The following is a 20254-nucleotide window of genomic DNA, read 5'->3' on the forward strand; positions in this document are numbered from 1 at the left end:
GCTACACGTTGCTGATTGTCATTGGCCTGCTAAGGTGCAGGTGGTCACTTGCCAGAGTGAAGACAGGCAGCAGAGAGATGATGTAATCTCTCTGCTGCCCGCGGCTGCAGAGTGAGGGCAAAACTGCAGTGAAGCAGGGTGGGCGGTGAGAGATGACGTCATCTCTCTGCTCCCCGACCGCCGGCACGTTGACTGACCGCCCACTCACACACTCAATGACTGGCCTGCCCACCCGCACACTCACCTGCCAATCCCTGCTGACTGGCCCGCCGCTCGTTAACCCACTTGCACGGTCGCCCGCCTGCTCACTCGTCCTCTGGCTCTGACTGGCCGGCCCATCACTAATTTCTCGGGGGGTGGGGGGGCATGGGCAATTGTCCTGTTGCACCCCCCCCCCCCCCCCCGATGAGCCGCTGCCATGCACTGGTTTTCACCTTGTTTGCAGTCCCCTGCCATTCTATTCCAAAGTTGTCAGTAAATAAGCAGTACTCCTAGGCATGGAAAGCATAGGCTTGAGAAAGGAGTCAGGCAGCTGTGACATGCGTAGCCACGCCCCCTTTGCAGTTCACTGGCATATGATGTCACGTCTGGCGCTGAACTCCACAGAGAGCCACGCTTTTAGGTTACATTTGTTTCCTGGTTTCTTTGCATCACCTGGCCTCAGGTGTTACCACAGCTTCCTGGCTTGGAGTGGTGGATACCCTTGGACCACTGAGCTGCCGGTTCCATGGGTTTGGATGACAGGCGATGATATGTGAGTTGCTAATTGTCTTTTTATTCATTAAAGATTTTGTGCACAGCCTGTACAAATGGCATCTCCACATATGCTTCTATCCTAGAGCAAGCTTTGTGTAGACTTGTTGCTTTCTGTGGGAGTTCAGGACCAAACTCAGGAGTTTAGAGCCTGGTGCTGATGAAAAAGCCAGAACCATATCTTGTAAACCAAAATGGCAGGCAGTGTGTAGGTGTTTATCTTCTGTGTCGCCAGTGATAACCAATGGCTCCCCCAATGAAGGGTTTCTAAGGGAGCCTGGCCTTCACCATAGACCTCCACATGGATTTGGATTTGGATTTGATACATGACTCTCCTTGGTAGCAGCTCTTGGCTTTGCCCCATTGGTGACATCTTATATTTTGACAGGCAAGCAAACTGAACTGCCACATTTTCAGGCAATAGTGCTGTCTAAAAAAAGCACATGCAGGGAGACGGTGTTCAGGCTGAATTACAAGCAAAATGTTGAGTCAGGAAACAGATTCCAATAACTATAACCAGATTGTAGTAGAATAGTCTGGGTCTAATCCAGAGTATCAATCAGAACTCCCCAAATAGCATAATGAAATATTTACAGGACCAGCATTAAGTGCTGACACAGTGCATTGAATTGAATTAGCATTTGATGCCAGATGTCAGTGGCATGCTGAAATGTGCCCCAACAGCAGTACTTTACCTCAACCAATAGGTGGAGCAGGCATGCATTTTCCAATCTAAGAGCAGTTGTGTCCTTTATACTGTTTCTGCCCTCCAACAGTGTGGAAGGATGGCAGGAGGTAGGTAGGGGTTGCCAATTCTTTAACATTTCTACTGTATTTTGCCTACATGAGCCCTTTGTGATTGGTAAATTTCTGTGTTTGTGTGCTATAAGGAAGAAATGCTGGATCTAAGTGAGACGCATGATGAACTAAGAGAGGAAGAGTCTGAACTTCAGAAGAAATTAATTGAAAGCGAAGAAATTTGTAGAAGTATCCAGGATAACTTAATGGTAGGTCACACATGAAATCTAAAACCAGAAATGTAAGAAATAAATAAAAACGAATTTCGGGAGTAATTAAATAAATTTTTCGGACGAAAACGAAATATTTCAGTGTGCGCATGTCTATAAATTAATAAGTTAAAGTAAGTACAGTAATCCAGTCTAGATTAATGGAGTTCTAATATAGGTTGCATAGAACAGCCAGGTAGCTGCTTGACCTCTCCCTCATTTATTAATTCCTCTAACAAATTTTTAATATACTGTATCTTTTCCTATGGCAACCAAAAAAAGAACACTTTTTAATATCCTTTGATTTTTTTTAAGTAAAATAAGTAGGAAAAATTGCATATCAATATTTGCCATTTTCCTTCTGAGACAGTATGGGGCGCTTTAGGCTTCCTCTATTGCTTTAGACTTCTCTTTTATAGACCTCAGTAGCTCCAAATCACATTTACGTGAATAGGTCAGAGGAGTGACTCCTCTCTTATCAGATTGCTCAGCCTGAAGATTTATTCAAAGCAAATGTCAAAGCAGCTAAGCCATAGCACTCTGGGAATCCTTTCACATGGCTCATGTTTATTTGTCATGTGTTACGTTTATTTGTAAACAAGAGTTTCATATTGATTATATAATATAACAGTAAAAACAGATAAAAAGCTACATTATAAAAATGTTAAAACATAGGAAATAAACAACTGAAATAAAATCTACCTTTTATAGTTTGCCTGTAACCGCTTCAGCTCTGGAAGGTTTACGGCACTGTGGTATTTGAGGCCGGGTTCACACTGGTACGACAAGACAGTACCTTTTTGGATCCGACTTTGCCCTGCGACTTGAAGTCCGACATGCGTCCGACTTTAATGAACAGGGATCCGACTTTGATCCCCGACAATACAAGGCACTGTGTCTGGTATGAATATTTAGGGGAAACTCCATGCCAAATAAAAAAAAAAATGGCATGGATTTCCCCTCCAAGAGCATACCAGGCCCCTCGGTCTGGTATCGATTTTAAGGGGAACCTCTACGCCGAAAAAACGTAAAGACCCTTATCTGAGCACACAGCCTGACAGGTCAGGAAAATGGATGGGGACAAGCGAGTGGCCCCCTTCCTTCTGAACCGTACCAGGCCGCATGCCCTCAACATGGGGGGTGCTTTGGGGCAGGGGGGGCTGTGCCCCCCACCCCAAAGCACCTTGTCCCCATGTTGATGAGGACAAGGGCCTCTTCCCGACAACCCTGGCCGTTGGTTGTCGGGGTCTGCGGGCAGGGGGTTTATCGGAATCTGGGAGCCCCCTTTAACAAGGGGGCCCCCAGATCCCGGCCCCCACCCTATGTGAATGAGTATGGGGTACATTGTACCCCTACCCATTCACATTAAAAAAAAAAAGTGTCAAAAATAAAACGCAGTACAGATGTTTTTCGAAGTAATTTTTTTAAGCAGCTCCGGCATCTCTTCTGATCTGTTCTCCCCTCTCCGGCACTTCTGTGTCCTCCGCTGACGTCTTTTGCCTTTGTCAGTTCTTCTCCTCTCTCCGGTTCTTCTCCGCTCTCTCTCCGGTTCTTCTCCCTCTGTCCGCTGTCTTCTGCCGGGTCTCCGCTATCTTCTCGCACTTTTGCGCGCTCTTTTGCCTGGTCTTCTCCGCTGTCTTCTCCCTGTGTTCTTCTTCCGATGTTGACTGAACGCTATCCAGATGACGTCACGCGGTGACCCCGCCCCATGCCAATATAAGTAGTGGCGCACCCGGCATTAGAGCAGGAGAGAGTGTTGAGTCAACATCGGAAGAAGAACAAAGGGAGAAGACCGGGCAAAAGAGCGAGAAGATAGTGGAGGAGACCCGGCAGAAGATAGCGGACAGAGGGAGAAGAACCGGAGAGAGCGCGGAGAAGACCCAGAGAGGGGAGAAGAACAAACAGAGGCAGAAGACATCAGCGGAGGACACAGAAGAGCCAGAGAGGGGAGAACAGATCAGAAGAGACGCCGAAGCTGCCTAATAAATTACTTTACAAACATGTGTAATATGTTTTATTTTTGACACTTTCTTTAGGTGAATGGGTAGGGGTACAATGTACCCCATACTCATTCACATAGGGTGGGGGGCCGGGATCTGGGGGTCCCCTTGTTAAAGGGGGCTTCCAGATTTCGATAAGCCCCCGCGCCCGTAGACCCCGAAACCAATGGCCAGGGTTGTCGGGAAGAGGCCCTTGTCCTCATCAACATGGAAACAAGGTGTTTGGGGCCCCCCTGCCCCAAAGCACCCCCCCTATGTTGAGGGCATGTGGCCTTGTACGGTTCAGGAGGGGAGGTGCTCGCTCATCCCCACCCCCTTTCTTGACCTGCCGGGCTGTGTGCTCGGATAAGGGTCTGGTATGGATTTTGGGGGGGCCCTTAAAATCCATACCAGGCCGAAATTTGGTGTGGAGTTCCCCTTCAAGATCATCAGAGCACAAGTCGTATGCCAAAGTCAGATCAGTCAAGACGGCGATCCAACTTTGATCCAACTTCAGTGATATTCATTGGGCTAAAGTAGGATCAAAGTCGGACCAAAGTAGTGCAGGGGGCAATTTCAAAGTCGGACCAGTTAAGATGGCTCCCATAGGGAAACATTGATTTTCACACGTCATGCGACATGAGCTCCCAATGTCGGAGCATTTGTCGTACCAGTGTGAACCCGGCCTCACTGACAATTGTGCGGTCGTGCCACACTGTACCCAAATAAAATGTATGTTTTTTTTTTCCCCACAAATAGAGCTTTCCTTTGGTGGTATTTGATTATCTCCTTTTTTTTTTTTGCGCTAGAAACAAAGAAACAAATGACAATTTTGAAAAAAAAAACTATTTTTTACTTTCTGCTATAAAACACATCCAATAAAAATGTTTTAAAAATCTAATTTCTTCATCAATTTAGGCCAATATGTATTCTGCTACATATTTTTGGTAAAAAAAAATCCCAATAAGTGTAAATTGATTGGTTTGCGCAAAAGTTACAGTGTCTACAAACTATGGGATATTTTTATTTTTTTACTAGTAATGGCAGCAATCAGAGACTTATAATGGGACTGATATTTTGGGGTGGACAAATTGGACACTAATTGACACTTTTTTGGGGACCAGTGACACTAATACAGTGATCCTTGCTAAAAAATATGCACTGTCACCCTACTAATGACACTGGCTGGGAAGCGGTTAACATCAGGGGCGATCAAAGGGTTAAATGTGTGCCTAGGGAGTATTTACTAACTGTGGGGGGAGGTGCTTTTACTACTTAAAGACATGGATCAGTGTTCCTGCTTCACAGGTACACGGGATCCATGTCTTCTGTACTCACGGAATGACAGCCTGCCTTGTTTACATAGGCAGACCGTCATTCTGTCATAGTGTGGAACGATCGGCGGGTCCCCGGGGGGACATTGGCTGACCGGCGGCACGTGTGCGTGACCAAAACCTGGAAGTGCAGAATCGTGTGTGTGTGTGTGTGTGTGTATATATACCATGCTGAGCAAAGTGACAGTGTTTCTGAAAAGCCCCCGTCTCCTTCCCAATCTTACTAGCACTACCCTGCCCGCTTCATCTCTCCGCAGCAGCTTTCTACAATACTTAGCAATTCCAGGTATGAAGGAGCTTGTGATATATTGAGTCTAGCAGTCAAGCACGCTCACGTGACAGGAGAGTGAAGTCACCAGTCCTCCGGGTCGCTGACAGCAGTCATTTCAATGCTTGTTGTGGAGATAGAAGGAGCTATGATGGAGCACTGGGTATACAGTAGGTGGACAGGGGGCCTTTTCCAGAAAAAACTTCATCTTGCTCTGCACGGGAAAGGTCTCTTTAAAGAAAAACTATAATGGTGGGTGTTGATTTTATTTCAGTTGTTTATCTCCTATGTATTCAGGTTTTTATAATGCAGTTATATCTGTTTTTACTGTTTTTATATATATCAATATGAAACCCTTGTTTAAAAATAAACCTAAAACCTGTCAAATAAACATCATACTTGACAAAGGATTCCCAGAGTGTTATGGCCTAGCTGCTTTAATGTTTGCTTTGTCTAAATCAGGGGTGTCCAAACTTTTTTCAAAGAGGGTCAGATTTGATGAAGTGAACATGCGTGAGGTCCGACCATTTTGCCTGACATTCTTTGAACCATTCAAATTCGATCTAAGTGTTCGTTCGAGCACTAATACACTGCCCAACAATAATTCTCTTGCCATTGTGGCTGTGTGTGAGTGAAGAGATGAGCTTGGGCGTGTTATTTGGATATACCGTATTTATTGGCGTATAACACAAACCTTCACTTTAAGAGGAAGTTTCAGGAAAAAAACTTAAATTGTAAATAAAGAACTGTGAAGCAAAATAAGGGTCAGTGCCCATCTGCAGCCTCACAAGTGCCATGAATGCAGCCCCACCATTGCCATGAATGCAGCACTCCCATTGCCATCAGTGCAGCACCCCCATTGCCATGAATGCAGCACCCCCATTGCCATGAATGCAGCACCCCCATTGCCATGAATGCAGCACCCCCATTGCCATGAATGCAGCACCCACCATTGCCATGAATGCAGCACCCACCATTGCCATGAATGCAGCACCCACCATTGCCATGAATTCAGCACCCACCATTTTCAGAAATGCAGCACCCATATTGCCATGAATGCAGACTCACCATTGCCATCAGTGAAGCCTGATTGATGCCCATCCATCTGCAGCCTTGGAGGGGACAGGGAGGGGGGCGGGACGAGTGCCAAAGGATTACATATGGGAAAAACTCCTGTTTTCCCGACGGCCTCTTTAATACAAAGTCCCGCCTCCTATGATGGACAGAACAGTTGTCCAATGGCAGCGCGGGACTTTTACAGAGGCTACCGTGTAAACAGGAAATTCTCCTGTGTGTACGGCACTCGTCCCGCCTCCTCACTGTCCCCTCCAAGGCAGCCAGCATATATATCTTTTGTGGCTGCAGCGCTGGGAGATCGTTGGGGGCCACAAAAGATATATATGTCCAAATAACCAGGCGGGCCGTTAAAAACTGGAACGTGGGCCACAATTGGCCCGCGGGCCGGAATTTGGACATGCCTGGTCTAAATAAATCTTTGGACTGAGCATGCTGATAAGGGAGGACTCACTTCTCTAACTCATTCACTTGCATGTGTAAATGTTATCTGGAGCTATTGAGCTCTGTAAACAGATTTTTTTTTTGTCTTTTTTACATACTACTTAACGGACCACTATAACAAAATAGAATTGTATTCTGGTAGCTCTATGTGGTAAATACCCATAATCATACTATTCAGAATATGATTTTTTTATATACCTTTATTGATATTTCTCTCTATATATACATATAGACCAAGCAGTCTATCAAACATAACAGTTACAGGGGTTGAGACAAACTACATAACCCTACTTACAGTGTTATAGTCACCTTTTATTCAGATGGTTAAACTTTTTTTACCAAAAGAAAATAAACCAGATGCTGTAACTGCTTATAAAGTGCTAGCTGCAGTTGGCATTTAATTGGTTTGTTGCTTACTTAAAGTGTTACTAAACCCACAACAGTATTATCAGTCTGTATATGCAGTAAAGCATGCTTGTTATACTCACTGTGGAACATAAGGGGTTAATCCTCGTCATTGTGTAAAAAGGCTGTTTGACCCTGTCTTCTCTGATCCTCCCCTTCTTCCACTGTCCCCAATAGATCTCCTGAGACTTGGTGGCACTCTGCACATGCTCAGTTTGGTGTGTGTTGATAGAGTTTTTTTTTTTTTTCTTGGGAGGGTGCATGTGATCAGCACAGTCCAGACAGGGGTTCAGGGGTCCTGCAGCCTCATAGGACAGTCAGAGGAGAATGAAAACTCCTACAATCTTTAACCATACACTGATAGAAGGCACAAGACTGCTATATACTGCTGATGAGAAAAGTTATATAGCAGTTTATATTTACTAAAATAATTGCATTTACATGCCCTGTGTACTGTGGGAGATCAAATATAGTGAATGCAGTTTCCTTGGTTTAGTAACACTTTAGGCTGGGTTCACACTTATGCGAATTGGATGAAGGTTTCCCCATATCCAATTCGCATGACAGGAGAGCTCAATGGACCTGGTTCACGCAGCTTCGGGGTGGCCACGGTCCAGATTTAGAAAGTGTCCGGCGCATCTTTGGCTCCAAATCAGGTGCAAATTCAGGCAGAAATTCAGACCTGTTTCGCACCTGAATCGGAGGGCTGCATTGGACCCTCTGCTGTGAGCAGCAGCCACAGCATGTCTAAACCCAGCCTTAAAGCCCATACAGAACTATAAGTCCACTAGGGATATCCTGTCTAGAGGGTGACAACGCTGCTGCATGATTTCACTTCACAATGAACAGCGTTGTCACCCTGTTTAAGAAAGTGGAAAAATAATAGATCGAATGGAAGAAACAAAAGGTAATAAAACTGTTACAAGAGGACTTAGAACTGCTGTGTTATTGCTAGCGACTATCTTCATCATATGTGTCAATTTTTTAAATTTTGCCCAGTTACATTTCCAGTCCCAGCTTCAGTAGGAACCAAGAGCTGACTCTCATACATTAAAATCTACCCGTGGTCCTGATTTAAAAGGGCAAACCAGTTTTCAGTCTTTTCCAATATACCCAACAATCCTTTGTTACCTTGGTTTTGTTTTTGCACCAGGTTAACAGTCAATTGCCTGCAAAGAATATAAATTTTAAAGAGACTCTGACCACTGCAGAAAACAGAAGTGATGCTGAACCTATGGACATTACCTACACCTGTTACCTGACTTCAGGTCGCCCCTTTATCCTGGGGGCTGGTCAGGCCTTGCTGACGTTTGAGGAGGAGAGAGGTACGGTATTTTTACTTGATTCTAAAAAAAAGTATTTTGATATGTTGTTGATCTACCTCATTATAGGCGGATTACATGAGGGTGATCTTGGTATCTAGATGGTTCTGGTAAGTAAGTAAGACTTCACCATTTTTATTCTGCAGCAGGTTACAAAATTAAATAAAATATGCGATTGGCTGTTATGTCTACACCATTTTTCTTCACTCTCTTGTTTTAAAAGAATTTTTTTTTAAGATGAAATAGAATTTGTCACAGTTGTTTCGTGTTCTCAGTGTCCTCATTGGGGAGATTTCCCCTCACTTCCTGTCCCAGGAACATTGATAATTGGGACAGCGAGTGAGGGCAAATTTCCATGTCCAGGACCTGGGCGGCAACAAAAACCCGAGAGAAATTCACACTCTTCCCCATTTAATCAAAACCTATATTTTACATAGTACCCCTTTTGGTGAACTTTGCAGCATAAAATGGCTAAAAATTCAATTCTAGCATTTTGCAAAACATAAAGCCCACCTTTTTTTGTTTTTTGTTTACTTTTAGGCTTCATGCACATAGGATGTTTAAAGATGCCAGCGCTGCTGCCAGGAAAAAGCAGCGTTAAAAATGTTTTTTGTCGCGTTTTTGAATAGCGTTTACAGGCATTTATGCGCGCTTAGCCGTGTTAGCATTTTTGGGTGTTTTTACAGTAAAAACACTGCCTATATTGTAAAAAGACCTAAAAACGCCAAACGCGGCTAAAAGCTTGTTACAACGTTAAGCCGTGTTTAGCGGCAACTTACCATGTTTACAGTACCTGCCCGTGAGAATGTGTTTCCAGCGCGATCCCATTGCGCTGGTTCTCAGCGACAGGGTACTGTACATCTCGTGCTGGCTGTAATAGGAAAAACACATTTTCCTATTGCAGCCAGTGCGAGAGAGAACTCCCCTCCAAGGGCATACCAGGCCCTTAAGTCTTAACCCCTACCCCAAAGCACCTTGTCCCCATGTTAATGAGTATAAGGGCCTCTTCCCAACAACCCTGGCCATTGGTTGTCTGGGTCTGTGGGCGAAGGGCTTATCGGAATCCGGGAGCCCCCTTTAATAAGGGGGCCTCCAGATCCCGGCCCCCCACCCAATGTGAATGAGTATGGGGTACATCGTACCCCATTGATCAGGATGCTGGTATGGCATATGGAGCAAACAGAATGCTGGTATGGGGTATAGCGGTGATCAGGACGCTGGTATGGGGTATGGCGGTGATCAGGATGCTGGTATGGCATATGGGGGGATCAGAACGCTAATATGGTGTATGGCGGTGATCAGAAAGCTGGTATTTGATATGGCGGTGATCAGGATGCTGGTATGGCATATGGGGTGATCAGAACACTGGTATGGGGTAAGGCGGTCATCAGGATTCTGATATAAGTTATGGCAGTCATCAGGATGCTGGTGTGGCATATGGGGTGATCAGAACACTTTAATTGGGGTATGGCGGTGATCAGGATTCTGGTATAGGGTATGGCAGTGATCAGGATGCTGGTATTGCATATGGGGTGATCATGATGCTGGTATGGGGTATGGCGGTGATGAGGATGCTGGTATGGTATATGGGGGCATCAGAATGCTGGTATGGGGTATGGCGGTGATGAGGATGCTGGTATGGTATATGGGGGGATCAGAACGCTGGTATGTGGTATGGCGGTGATGAGGATGCTGGTATGGTATATGGGGTGATCAGAACACTGGTATGGGGTATGGTAGTGATCAGGATGCTGGTGTGGCATATGGGATGATCAGGACGCTGGTATGGGGTATAGCAGTGATCATGATTCTGGTAAAGGGTATGTCAGTGATCAGGATGCTGGTATGGCATATGGGGCGATCAGAACACTGGTATGGGGTATGGTGGTGATCAGGATGCTGGTATTGCATATGGGGTGATCATGGTGCTTGTATGGGGTATGATGGTGTTCAGGATGCTGGTATGGTGGTGATCAGGACTCTGGTATGGCATGTGGGGTGATCAGAATGCTGGTATGTCATATGGGGTGATCTGAACGCTGGTATGGTGTATGGCAGATCAGGGCTCTAGTATGGCAGTGATCAGGGTGCTGGTATTGCATATGGGGTGGTCATTGGGCTAGTATGGCGGTGATCAGGATGCTGGTATGGCATACGAGGGGATCAGAACACTGGTATGGGGTATGGCATTGATCAGAACACTGGTATGGGGTATAGTGGTGATAAGGATGCTGGTATGGTGGTGATCAGGATGCTGGTATGGTGTATGGTGGTGATCGGGATGCTGGTATTGCATATAGGGTGATCAGAATGCTGGTATTGGGTATGGCGGTGATCAGAGCGCTGGTATGGTATATGGCAGTGATCAGCACACTGGTATGCCAGTGATCAGGATGCTGGTATGGCATATGAGGGGTTCAGGACGCTGGTATGGGGTATGGCGGTGTTTAGGATGCTGGTATGGCACATGGGGGGGATCAGAAAACCTGTATGCGGTATGGTGGTGATCAGGATTCTGGTATAGGGTATGGCAGTGATCAGGATGCTGGTATGGCATATGGGGCAAACAGAATGCTGGTATGGGGTATAGCGGTAAACAGGACGCTGGTATGGGGTATGGCGGTGATCAGGATGCTGGTATGGCATATGGGGGGATCAGAACGCTAATATGGTGTATGGCGGTGATCAGAAAGCTGGTATTTGGTATGGCGGTGATCAGGATGCTGATATGGCATATGGGGCGATCAGAGCGCTGGTATGGGGTGTGGTGGTGATCAGGGTGCTGGTATAGTGGTGATCAGAACGCTAATATGGTGTATGGCGGTGATCAGAAAGCTGGTATTTGGTATGGCAGTGATCAGGATGCTGGTGTGGCATATGGGGTGATCAGAACACTTTTATTGGGGTATGGCGGTGATCAGGATTCTGGTATAGGTATGGCAGTGATCAGGATGCTGGTATTGCATATGGGGTGATCATGAGTATGGGGTATGGCGGTGATGAGGATGCTGGTATGGTATATGGGGGGATAAGAACGCTGGTATGGGGTATGGCGATGATGAGGATGCTGGTATGGTATATGGGGTGATCAGAACACTGGTATGGGGTATGGTAGTGATAAGGATGCTGGTAAAGGGTATGTCAGAGATCAGGATGCTGGTATGGCATATGGGGTGATCATGGTGCTTGTCTCATGGGGTATGATGGTGTTCAGGATGCTGGTATGGTGGTGATCAGGACTCTGGTATGGCATGTGGGGTGATCAGAATGCTGGTATGTCATATGGGGTGATCTGAACGCTGGTATGGTGTATGGCAGATCAGGGCTCTAGTATGGCAGTGATCAGGGTGCTGGTATTGCATATGGGGTGGTCATTGGGCTGGTATGGGGTATGGTGGTGATCAGGATATTGGTATGGTGTATTGCGGTGTTATTGTGAGCACTCGGACAGGTGCTGCCTTCATTGTTTATTATGATTACACTGGGGCAGTGATCAGGGACACTGGGTCAGGCTGGCACTGCAGTCTGTGAGTTTATATGCAGCATGACAGGCTGCTGTACACTCACAGGCTGCAGCATTGGCTCTCTCTGCATTCACAGTGAGAGCAGAGAGAACCAATGCTTACTTTCATTTTGCATTGTTTACTATGTGATTGCTGTGATTGGACACAGCAATCGCATAATAAAACATCGCCGGCCTCACGGGTGCACGCTGATGCGGGCTGACATACAGGTATGTTAACGCACATCGCCGCTGCTTCCTGTCCACTGTCTATTGAAGTGGTTAATGGGCCCATCTATGAACCCAGTTATAGTAGTCAGGAAGGGTTAAAACATCTGACAATATTTGTATTGCTGTATTTGCCTTCCTTTACCTTTGCCAGCCGCCCCCTTCATTTCCTATACGGGCGTCATAGAAACAGGAAGTGAGGAAAAATCTCACCAGAAATAAAAATCTGGGGAAATAGACCACTTTTGTGGAAAAATAAAAAATAAATTGGATGGATTTGGGCCTTAGCACCATGTCAGAAAAAAAAAGCTAATAGGTATTAGAACTTTTGCAAACACTTTTGTGAAATAAATTAGTAACTCTTGACAATAAAACTTACACTTTTAATATTTACTCCCCCCTCTTAAATACTGTTTCCGAATAGTTGCTAGATCTGTTATTGCCAAGAAAAGACATTCTCTGGAGGGGATCGATGGCGGAAGGAATGTGGAAGCTCTGCAACCTCAATTAGACAAATCGGTGAAATTTGAGGTAAAATATGTATTTCTCATTGTATTTCCTTGGATGGATCATGCTGAGGTGTTTTTTGAGACCGTTTTGTTGCCTCATTTGCTTTATAGGTGCGCATGGATATTTCAAGGAAGAAATTAAAAATTTCTAATCTGCCTGAGGATATTCCTGAAGAGACGCTAAAGGACAAAGTGGAGCTGACCTTCTATAAATCTAGTATTGGAGGAGCAGAGATCGAGGAGGTGGAATATGACAGGAATGATAACACTGCCTATGTCACATATTTGCAGAATGGAGGTATGCAGGAAACATACACCTAGATTATTTAATTTGGAAATGAAAGCGATATTAAGCCCAAGACCAAACAGTTATTAACCTAGAAACATAGAAAAGTGATGGCAGAAAAAGACTGAGTAGTCCAATGAGTCTGCCCATTTTTTTTATTTGTGTTTTTTTTCGTTAACTTTATTGTCTGACTATAGATCTAGGTTTGTTCCAATGAAAAGAAAGAAAAAAAGAGCGCACCAGCCTAGTGCATTATCCTTGACAGATTTATTGATTAAAAACAAGATAAAATCTACTCACAAAGGTTGAAGAAAAAATCGCATTGTATATGGCACAGAGGCCTCTGAGGACTCTGATGAAGAAGGGTAACCTTCGAAACGCGTTAACCAGCAGTAGTCCGTACGCCTCCTTCCTGGGACCTGGAAAACTGCTACCACTGGACTAATCGCCTCTGTGCCATATACAATGCGATTTTTTTCTTCAACCTTTGTGAGTAGATTTTATCTTGTTTTTAATCAATAAATCTGTCAAGGATAATGCACTAGGCTGGTGCGCTCTTTTTTTCTTTCTTTTCATTTAATATTAGGACAATCCCATCCTTAAGAGCAGCAAGGCCGAAATCCACAGTCCTTCCTGAACCCTTGAGATCTTTTAGCTAATACACCTGTGCGCAAGAGTATTTTTGCATCTTTTCATAGGTTTGTTCCAAGCATGTTTGAAGCCATTTACCGTTGACTGTCTCACTACCTCTGCTGGTAGTTTATTCCAAGCATCATCTACCCTTTCAGTAAAAAAATACTTTTTAAGATTAGTTTTGAACTTCCCTTCAGTTACTTTGAGGTCATGTGCCCGTATTCTTGATTTTGGTTTCATATTGAAAGAACTGCCTTCCTAAACCTTATTCACCCCCTTGATGTTTTTAAAGGTTTTAGACATGTGTCCCCTTTCCCTTCTTTCCTCCAGACTGTATATATTATGTTCCTGAAGTCTCTCTTAAAATGTTTACTCCCCCAGACCTTTCACCATTTTTGTTACCCGTCTCTGGACTTGTCCTGTCTTATCCAGGGGCGGCCCATCTATTAGAGGCGCATAGACCCCCCCCCCCCCCCATCCATGTGTTCAGCCCTCAGATCTACATGCAGGGCACCGGACGCATGGATTTCGATGGCGGGAGTGTTTTTTTTTAGCACCTGATTAGAGCCAGAGGCTCTAATAGGCTTCAAAAAAGGGTGGGCTTGGGGCGCAGAGCACTGCGCCCCGATTCCACCCAGTTATGTCACATTAGAGAATTAATATTCACTATTACCACACTGATCCACCTCCCGGGCCAATCAGGAAGCGGGTTTTGAGAGGCCTGGTTCACATTGATGCGGTACAGAAAGTGCAGCAAAATCTGTGCAGTTTCCGCACCACATCAAAATCACACCCCTGTTAATGCGAACTGCTGCCGATGTGTATGTTAAGTTAATGACACCCCGAAATCTGTTCGCAAAACGCAGTGTGATTTGCAGAATCAGATGGCATGGGTGTAAACACCCATGCCATCCAAATCTGGTGCGGCAAAAAAAAAAAAAAAGATCCTGGACCATTTTGGTGTGGATGCACCAATGAAATGAATGGCTCAGCTGCAGAATTGCATGTAATTTGAACAGGAATGGGATACGATTCCTGTCCAAATCACATGTGGTTTCCACACTGCAACCATTGTGAACTGGTCCTAAATGATGCCCACTGTCATTCAACCTCGAGAGACTTAGGAAATACTGTGAGTGCAGGCCATCCTGGATGCAACTCCTGAGGGAGTATTAGGTCACATTCACATGGTTGGGTAGCTGGATTTCCAATCGTAAGAATCAGCGGATTGACTGGGGCATGCGATCAGCCTGCGATTAGTTGCAGCTGAGTGGCTGCTGCTGTTCAAGTGTAGCCACACACAGAGCGGATAGCTGCGGTTATAGATAGCTGTGAGCTCCACCCAGGCTCGGACATCTTTCGTTAACTGAAGCTATATGCTCTGTGTACCTGCATGCAAACAGCAGCATCCGAGGTCAATTTTTGAGGATTCTAGAATAGGGTTTCACAAGCTCAGCAATGGCATGCAATGCCAAGCTGCTGCAAGCAAAGCAAACAGAATATTGGTATGCATTAAAAAGGGGATTAACTCCAGAAATAAAGTGATAATTCTCCCACTCTACAAGACTCTACACTCTGGTCTACACTCTACAAGACTCTGGTCCAGCCGCACCTGGAGTATGCTGTTCAGTTCTGGGCACCAGTCCTCAGGAAGGATGTACTGGAACTGGAGAGAGTCCAGAGAAGGGCAACAAAACTAATAAAGGGTCTGGAGGATATTATGAGGAAAGTTTGCGAGCACTGAACTTATTCTCTCTGGAGAAGAGACGCTTGAGAGGGGATATGTTTTCAATATACAAATACCGTACTGGTGACCCCACAATAGGGATAAAATGTTTCCGCGGAAGGGAGTTTAATAAGACACGTGGCCATTCACTAAAATTAGAAGAAAAGAGGTTTAACCTTAAACTACGTAGAGTGTTCTTTACTGTAATGCCACGTACACACGACCTTTTCTGCCGGAAAGTCCGGTCGTGTGTACGCGTTATAAGAGCGGCAAGGATGTGGAATCCTCTTCCACAGGCGGTGGTCTCAGTGGGGAATCGATCATTTCAAGAAACTATTAGATAAGCACCTGAACAACCACAACATACAGGGATATACAATGTAATACTGAACTATAAACCTAAAGAATTCACTTTTTTATTCTCTTTTATAGTGGCTCAAAGAGTTCTAAAGAGCCCTTGGCACCAGTTCATGGCTGGAGAAGTCACGTGTGAAGTTGAGGTGATGCCGTGTGTGAATATAGAACTGAACAAGCTGCAGGTAAAATACAACTATATCTTATATCAGCATGTCTTGGTTTTGTTTTCCAATGTTTTTATTGAAATCAAATTTTAACAGATAACAGGGTTCACATTGATACAGGTTTCGTGTCAACAGTATTATTACAATAGTGAATCTCAAAGTAGCGTGAATGGCTCATTATATAACTGTGCTAAGGCACCTAAGACGCTTAACACACGTAGAAGATATTACAGTGAAATTCCCTGAAGAGGGACTGTCATGTAATGTAGTTCAATTTCCCAACTTGGGGTTATAACAGAAAACTTAGGTATTAGGTATACTCTAGGATTAATATACTGTAGAGCCCGATGTCATGCGTATGATAACCCCACTGTGGGGACAAAGTAATTGTTTGTATGTAGAAAGAAAAGAAGAGGAAAGGGGGAAAGAAAGAAAAGGAAGAAAAGAAAAGAGAAGAAGAAGTAGAGTATGCAAACGATCTCCACGCTCCAAGCCTCTGACCCGCCCCTCACGGCGACTGGAGGTACCTAATCCAAGGGTTCCAAACCCTTTCAAATCTATCTTGTTGGTCGCGAAGAATACTAGTTAATTTTTCATTTATCATGATCCAAGAAATTTTGTTTTTAACTAATGCCAAATTTATCAGGGGAGTTTTCCATGCTCGCGCTATGGTTATCTTGGCTGCTAGGAGGATAAAAAAGATAAGGGATCTGAGATGCCTGGGTATTTCGCTCGAGAGATCAGAGAATAATGCCGTCTTAACATTTTTAGATATGTTCACTCCAGTCACTGAATAAACCAGATTAAAAAGTCTTATCCAAAATCTCTTGACCTTCGGACATGTCCACCAGGTGTGGAGCATTGTGCCCTCTTGGCCACACCTCCTGAAACAGAGAGGCGATGCGTCTGGGTAGATTTTGGTTATCCGTGTCGGAACTAGATACCATCGTGACAATACCTTATAGTTCGCCTCTACTAGAGAAGTGTTCAGAATTCCCCTGTGTACCATGGCTGACCACTTGGACCAAGTGTCCTCATCAATCGTCTCCCCCAGGTCCGCCTCCCAAGCTAATTGGTAGGGAAGTTTAGAGCCTTGGTCTGTTAGTAGAACATATAACTCTGAAATACTACCTCGCGTTTCAGGCCCTCTTAGGCATTTATTTTCATAGGACGTTCTAGTGGTGATGTCCCCCTGGTCTCTGCATAGTGAATGTAAGTAATAAGTGATTTGGGAGAGTCGAAAGGACTCGGTCGGGGGCATATCTAGAGTGTCTCGAAAATAGGAGGGTTTTCTGATGCCCTTGTGATCTATAAAATGTGCTATCTTGTACAAGCCTTTATTGATCCACCAAGCAAACTGTTGTGGGTGTTGTCCCGGGGGAAAGTGCGGGTTCCCAAAAATGGGGGCAACTGGAGTATGTGGCGACCTAAGAGAGTATATTTTGCACATCCTATCCCAGAGGTTCAGTGAGTGAGATAGAGAGGGGCTCAGAATGGCTCTGCGTTCCTTAGAAGGTAGCCACATTAGAAGGTCCATAGGGAGAGGAGAGCTCGCTTGTGCCTCTAGGTTAACCCAATCAGGGCGATAGGACGTAGAATAGATTTGGTAAAGTTGTGCCAACTGGGCCGCTCTATAGTAACGTAAAAAGTGTGGTACCCCTAATCCACCCTGTCCCTTTGAGACATACAAGGAAGATCGAGCCACCCTGCAACCTCCCCGGCTCCAGATGAATTTGAAAGTTAATGATTGGAGTTTTTTAAAAAATGTTGTAGGAACTGAAATCGGAAGGGACCTAAAATAATAAAGAATTCTAGGAAGGGTTATCATTTTGACGGTACTTATCCTGCCCAGCCAAGAAAGACTATGGTTTTGCCAATTCTTTAAGTCCTTTATCGTGGAAGAGAGAAGAGGGGCGTAATTAGCCTTGTATAGGGTAGATATGTCTGGGGTGAGTTTTACACCTAGGTAGGGAAGGGCCTGTTTGCACCACCTAAATGGAAAAGAAGCGCGTACAGAGGTCAGGGTTGAGGTAGGTAGATTAATATCCATTGCCTCTGATTTAGACTGATTGACCCTCAGGCCTGATACCATTCCAAAGTCAAAAAGTAGTGAAGCCAAGTTAGGCAGGGTCGTAATAGGGTCTGTGATGAATAATAAAAGATCATCTGCAAATAATGCACACTTATGATCTCTGCCTCCACTGTATACACCATGTATATTAGGATCAGACCTGATGGCAATCGCCACTGTTTCTATAGCAACTATGAATAAGAGTGGTGAAAGGGGACAGCCTTGCCTGGTTCCTGTTCTAATTTGTAGCAGATCTGATTTGTGGCCAAAAGCTACAATGTTAGCTGAGGGGGTAGAGTACAGTACAGATAATAGAGAAAGGAATTTAGATCCAAAATTCCATTTTCTCAAAATGTGAAACAAAAAAGGCCAAGAAAGGGAATCAAAGGCCTTATGAAGGTCTAATGACAATAACATTCCCCGTCTGGTTCCTAAGCCATCCCAATCCGAGTGGAGCAAAGATATAATGTCTACGGCCCTGCGAATTTGATCTGCCGCCTGTCGCCCCGGGACAAAGCCCACCTGATCTATATGGACATATTTTGCTAGGAAGGTATTAAGTCTATTAGCGTAGATTTTGGTTAATAATTTCAAATCCACATTAATAAGTGATATAGGGCGATAATTTGTCACCTCACTGTGGTCTTTGTCAGGCTTTGGTAGTAGGCAGATATTGGCTCTATTTAGGTCTCCCCCCAAGTGAGCCCCATCACGCAAGGCCATGAAAAATTCCAATAAGTGGGGTGCTAATATTTGGGCAAATTTCTTATAGTAAGAGGCGGAGAACCCGTCTGGACCTGGAGTTTTTGAGACATGAGCTTGTTTTATTGCCAACATTACCTCTTCTAAAGTGATGGCCTCATCCATTATTTCCTTGTGTGAGTCAGAGAGGGATGGGAGAGTCAGGTCTTTAATGAAGTCATCTATAGCACCGGGTTGTAAATTCTCCGGCTCTTTATATAAGGAGGTAAAATAAGAATGGAAAAGATTTAGTATCTTTTGCGGATTTTGTGTAAGGGACCCGTCAGGCTGTCTAATCTTTGGGACTGTCCTGCGACGAGGCTTGGGAGTCAGTCTGCGTGCTAACAGTGTTCCCGGCTTATCTGTTTGGGTATAAAATTTTGCCTGTGTCCATCGAAGGTTTTTTTCTGCCCTGGTTGTTAAACAAAGATTTAGGTCCAATCTAGCCGAGTCAATCTGAGTCCTTAGATCCAGATCAGGATTATTTTTGTGTCGGGTTACCAGGTTGGACAGCTCGCGATCCTTTTGACTAATTATTGAATCAGAGGTTTTCTTCAGCCTTGAGGCCGTCTGAATGAAATATCCCCTGATAGTTGCTTTATGTGCCGCCCAAGTATTCACTACGGAAGTGTCCATAGGGTCATTCTGAGCAAAATACTCTGTGATCTTTTGTTCGATATCAAAACAGATTGAGGGATTACTGAGTAAAGAGTCATTCAATCTCCAAGGGGCCGGACCTGAATAACATTGTAAGGAGTCACAAGCTGTCCAAACCGCTGAGTGGTCAGACCACGTTACATCTATTATTTTACTGGTGTGGAATACGGGGACTGCCGGTGAAACCGTGAAAAAATGATCTATTCTAGAATAGGTGTTATGGACATGTGAGTAAAAGGTGTAGTCTTTCTTGGATGGATTAAGTTCCCGCCATATATCTATTAGATTATGATAGTGTAACATTTTGGCCAGCTTAAAGCCGATTTTTGGGAAATGGCTCCGGGGAGTTGAGAGCCGCCTCGTCTTATCAAGTATGGAGTCTAGGGCCACATTGGAGTCACCCCCAAACAGGACTGTGCCCTGTAGTTCCGGGGTCGTTTTGTGTAAAAGCTTCCGAAAGAAGGGCAATTGCCCTGAGTTCGGAGCATAATAAGAAATTAAAGAAACTAAATTGCCCTCCAGATGACCCACCACCATGAGGTAACGGCCCTCTGGATCAGCCACAAGCTTCTCCAATGAGAAGGTCACTCGCTTAGAAAAACAAATGGCCACCCCTCCAGTTTTCCCGGGTCCGTTCGCTAAGTAGAATTGGGGGTAATAATGGTGTAAGAAAGTAGGGTTAAAAGTTGGAGAGAAGTGCGTTTCTTGAAGAAATAGCACATCGGCCCTAAGTGATTTATAATATTGGAAGGCCATTCTGCGCTTAACTGGCGCATTCAGGCCCTGTACATTAT

The 20254-nt window shown here is 44.7% G+C and overlaps 1 protein-coding gene across 2 annotated transcripts in view; it reads left to right on the forward strand.

Annotated features, from left to right (window-relative positions):
• Positions 1 to 20254, forward strand: part of NMI (N-myc and STAT interactor) — a 40309-nt gene that overhangs the window by 9027 nt on the left and 11028 nt on the right. For both annotated transcript variants that reach the window (XM_073634200.1, XM_073634201.1), the window contains 5 exons: positions 1644 to 1760; positions 8418 to 8589; positions 12741 to 12847; positions 12937 to 13123; positions 15903 to 16009. In XM_073634200.1, the coding sequence (XP_073490301.1) occupies positions 1644 to 1760; positions 8418 to 8589; positions 12741 to 12847; positions 12937 to 13123; positions 15903 to 16009 (690 nt within the window). The remainder of the gene's footprint in view (positions 1 to 1643; positions 1761 to 8417; positions 8590 to 12740; positions 12848 to 12936; positions 13124 to 15902; positions 16010 to 20254) is intronic.

This window comes from Aquarana catesbeiana, linkage group LG06 (genome assembly GCF_042186555.1).
Source record: "Aquarana catesbeiana isolate 2022-GZ linkage group LG06, ASM4218655v1, whole genome shotgun sequence".
NCBI classification, from domain to species: domain Eukaryota; kingdom Metazoa; phylum Chordata; class Amphibia; order Anura; family Ranidae; genus Aquarana; species Aquarana catesbeiana.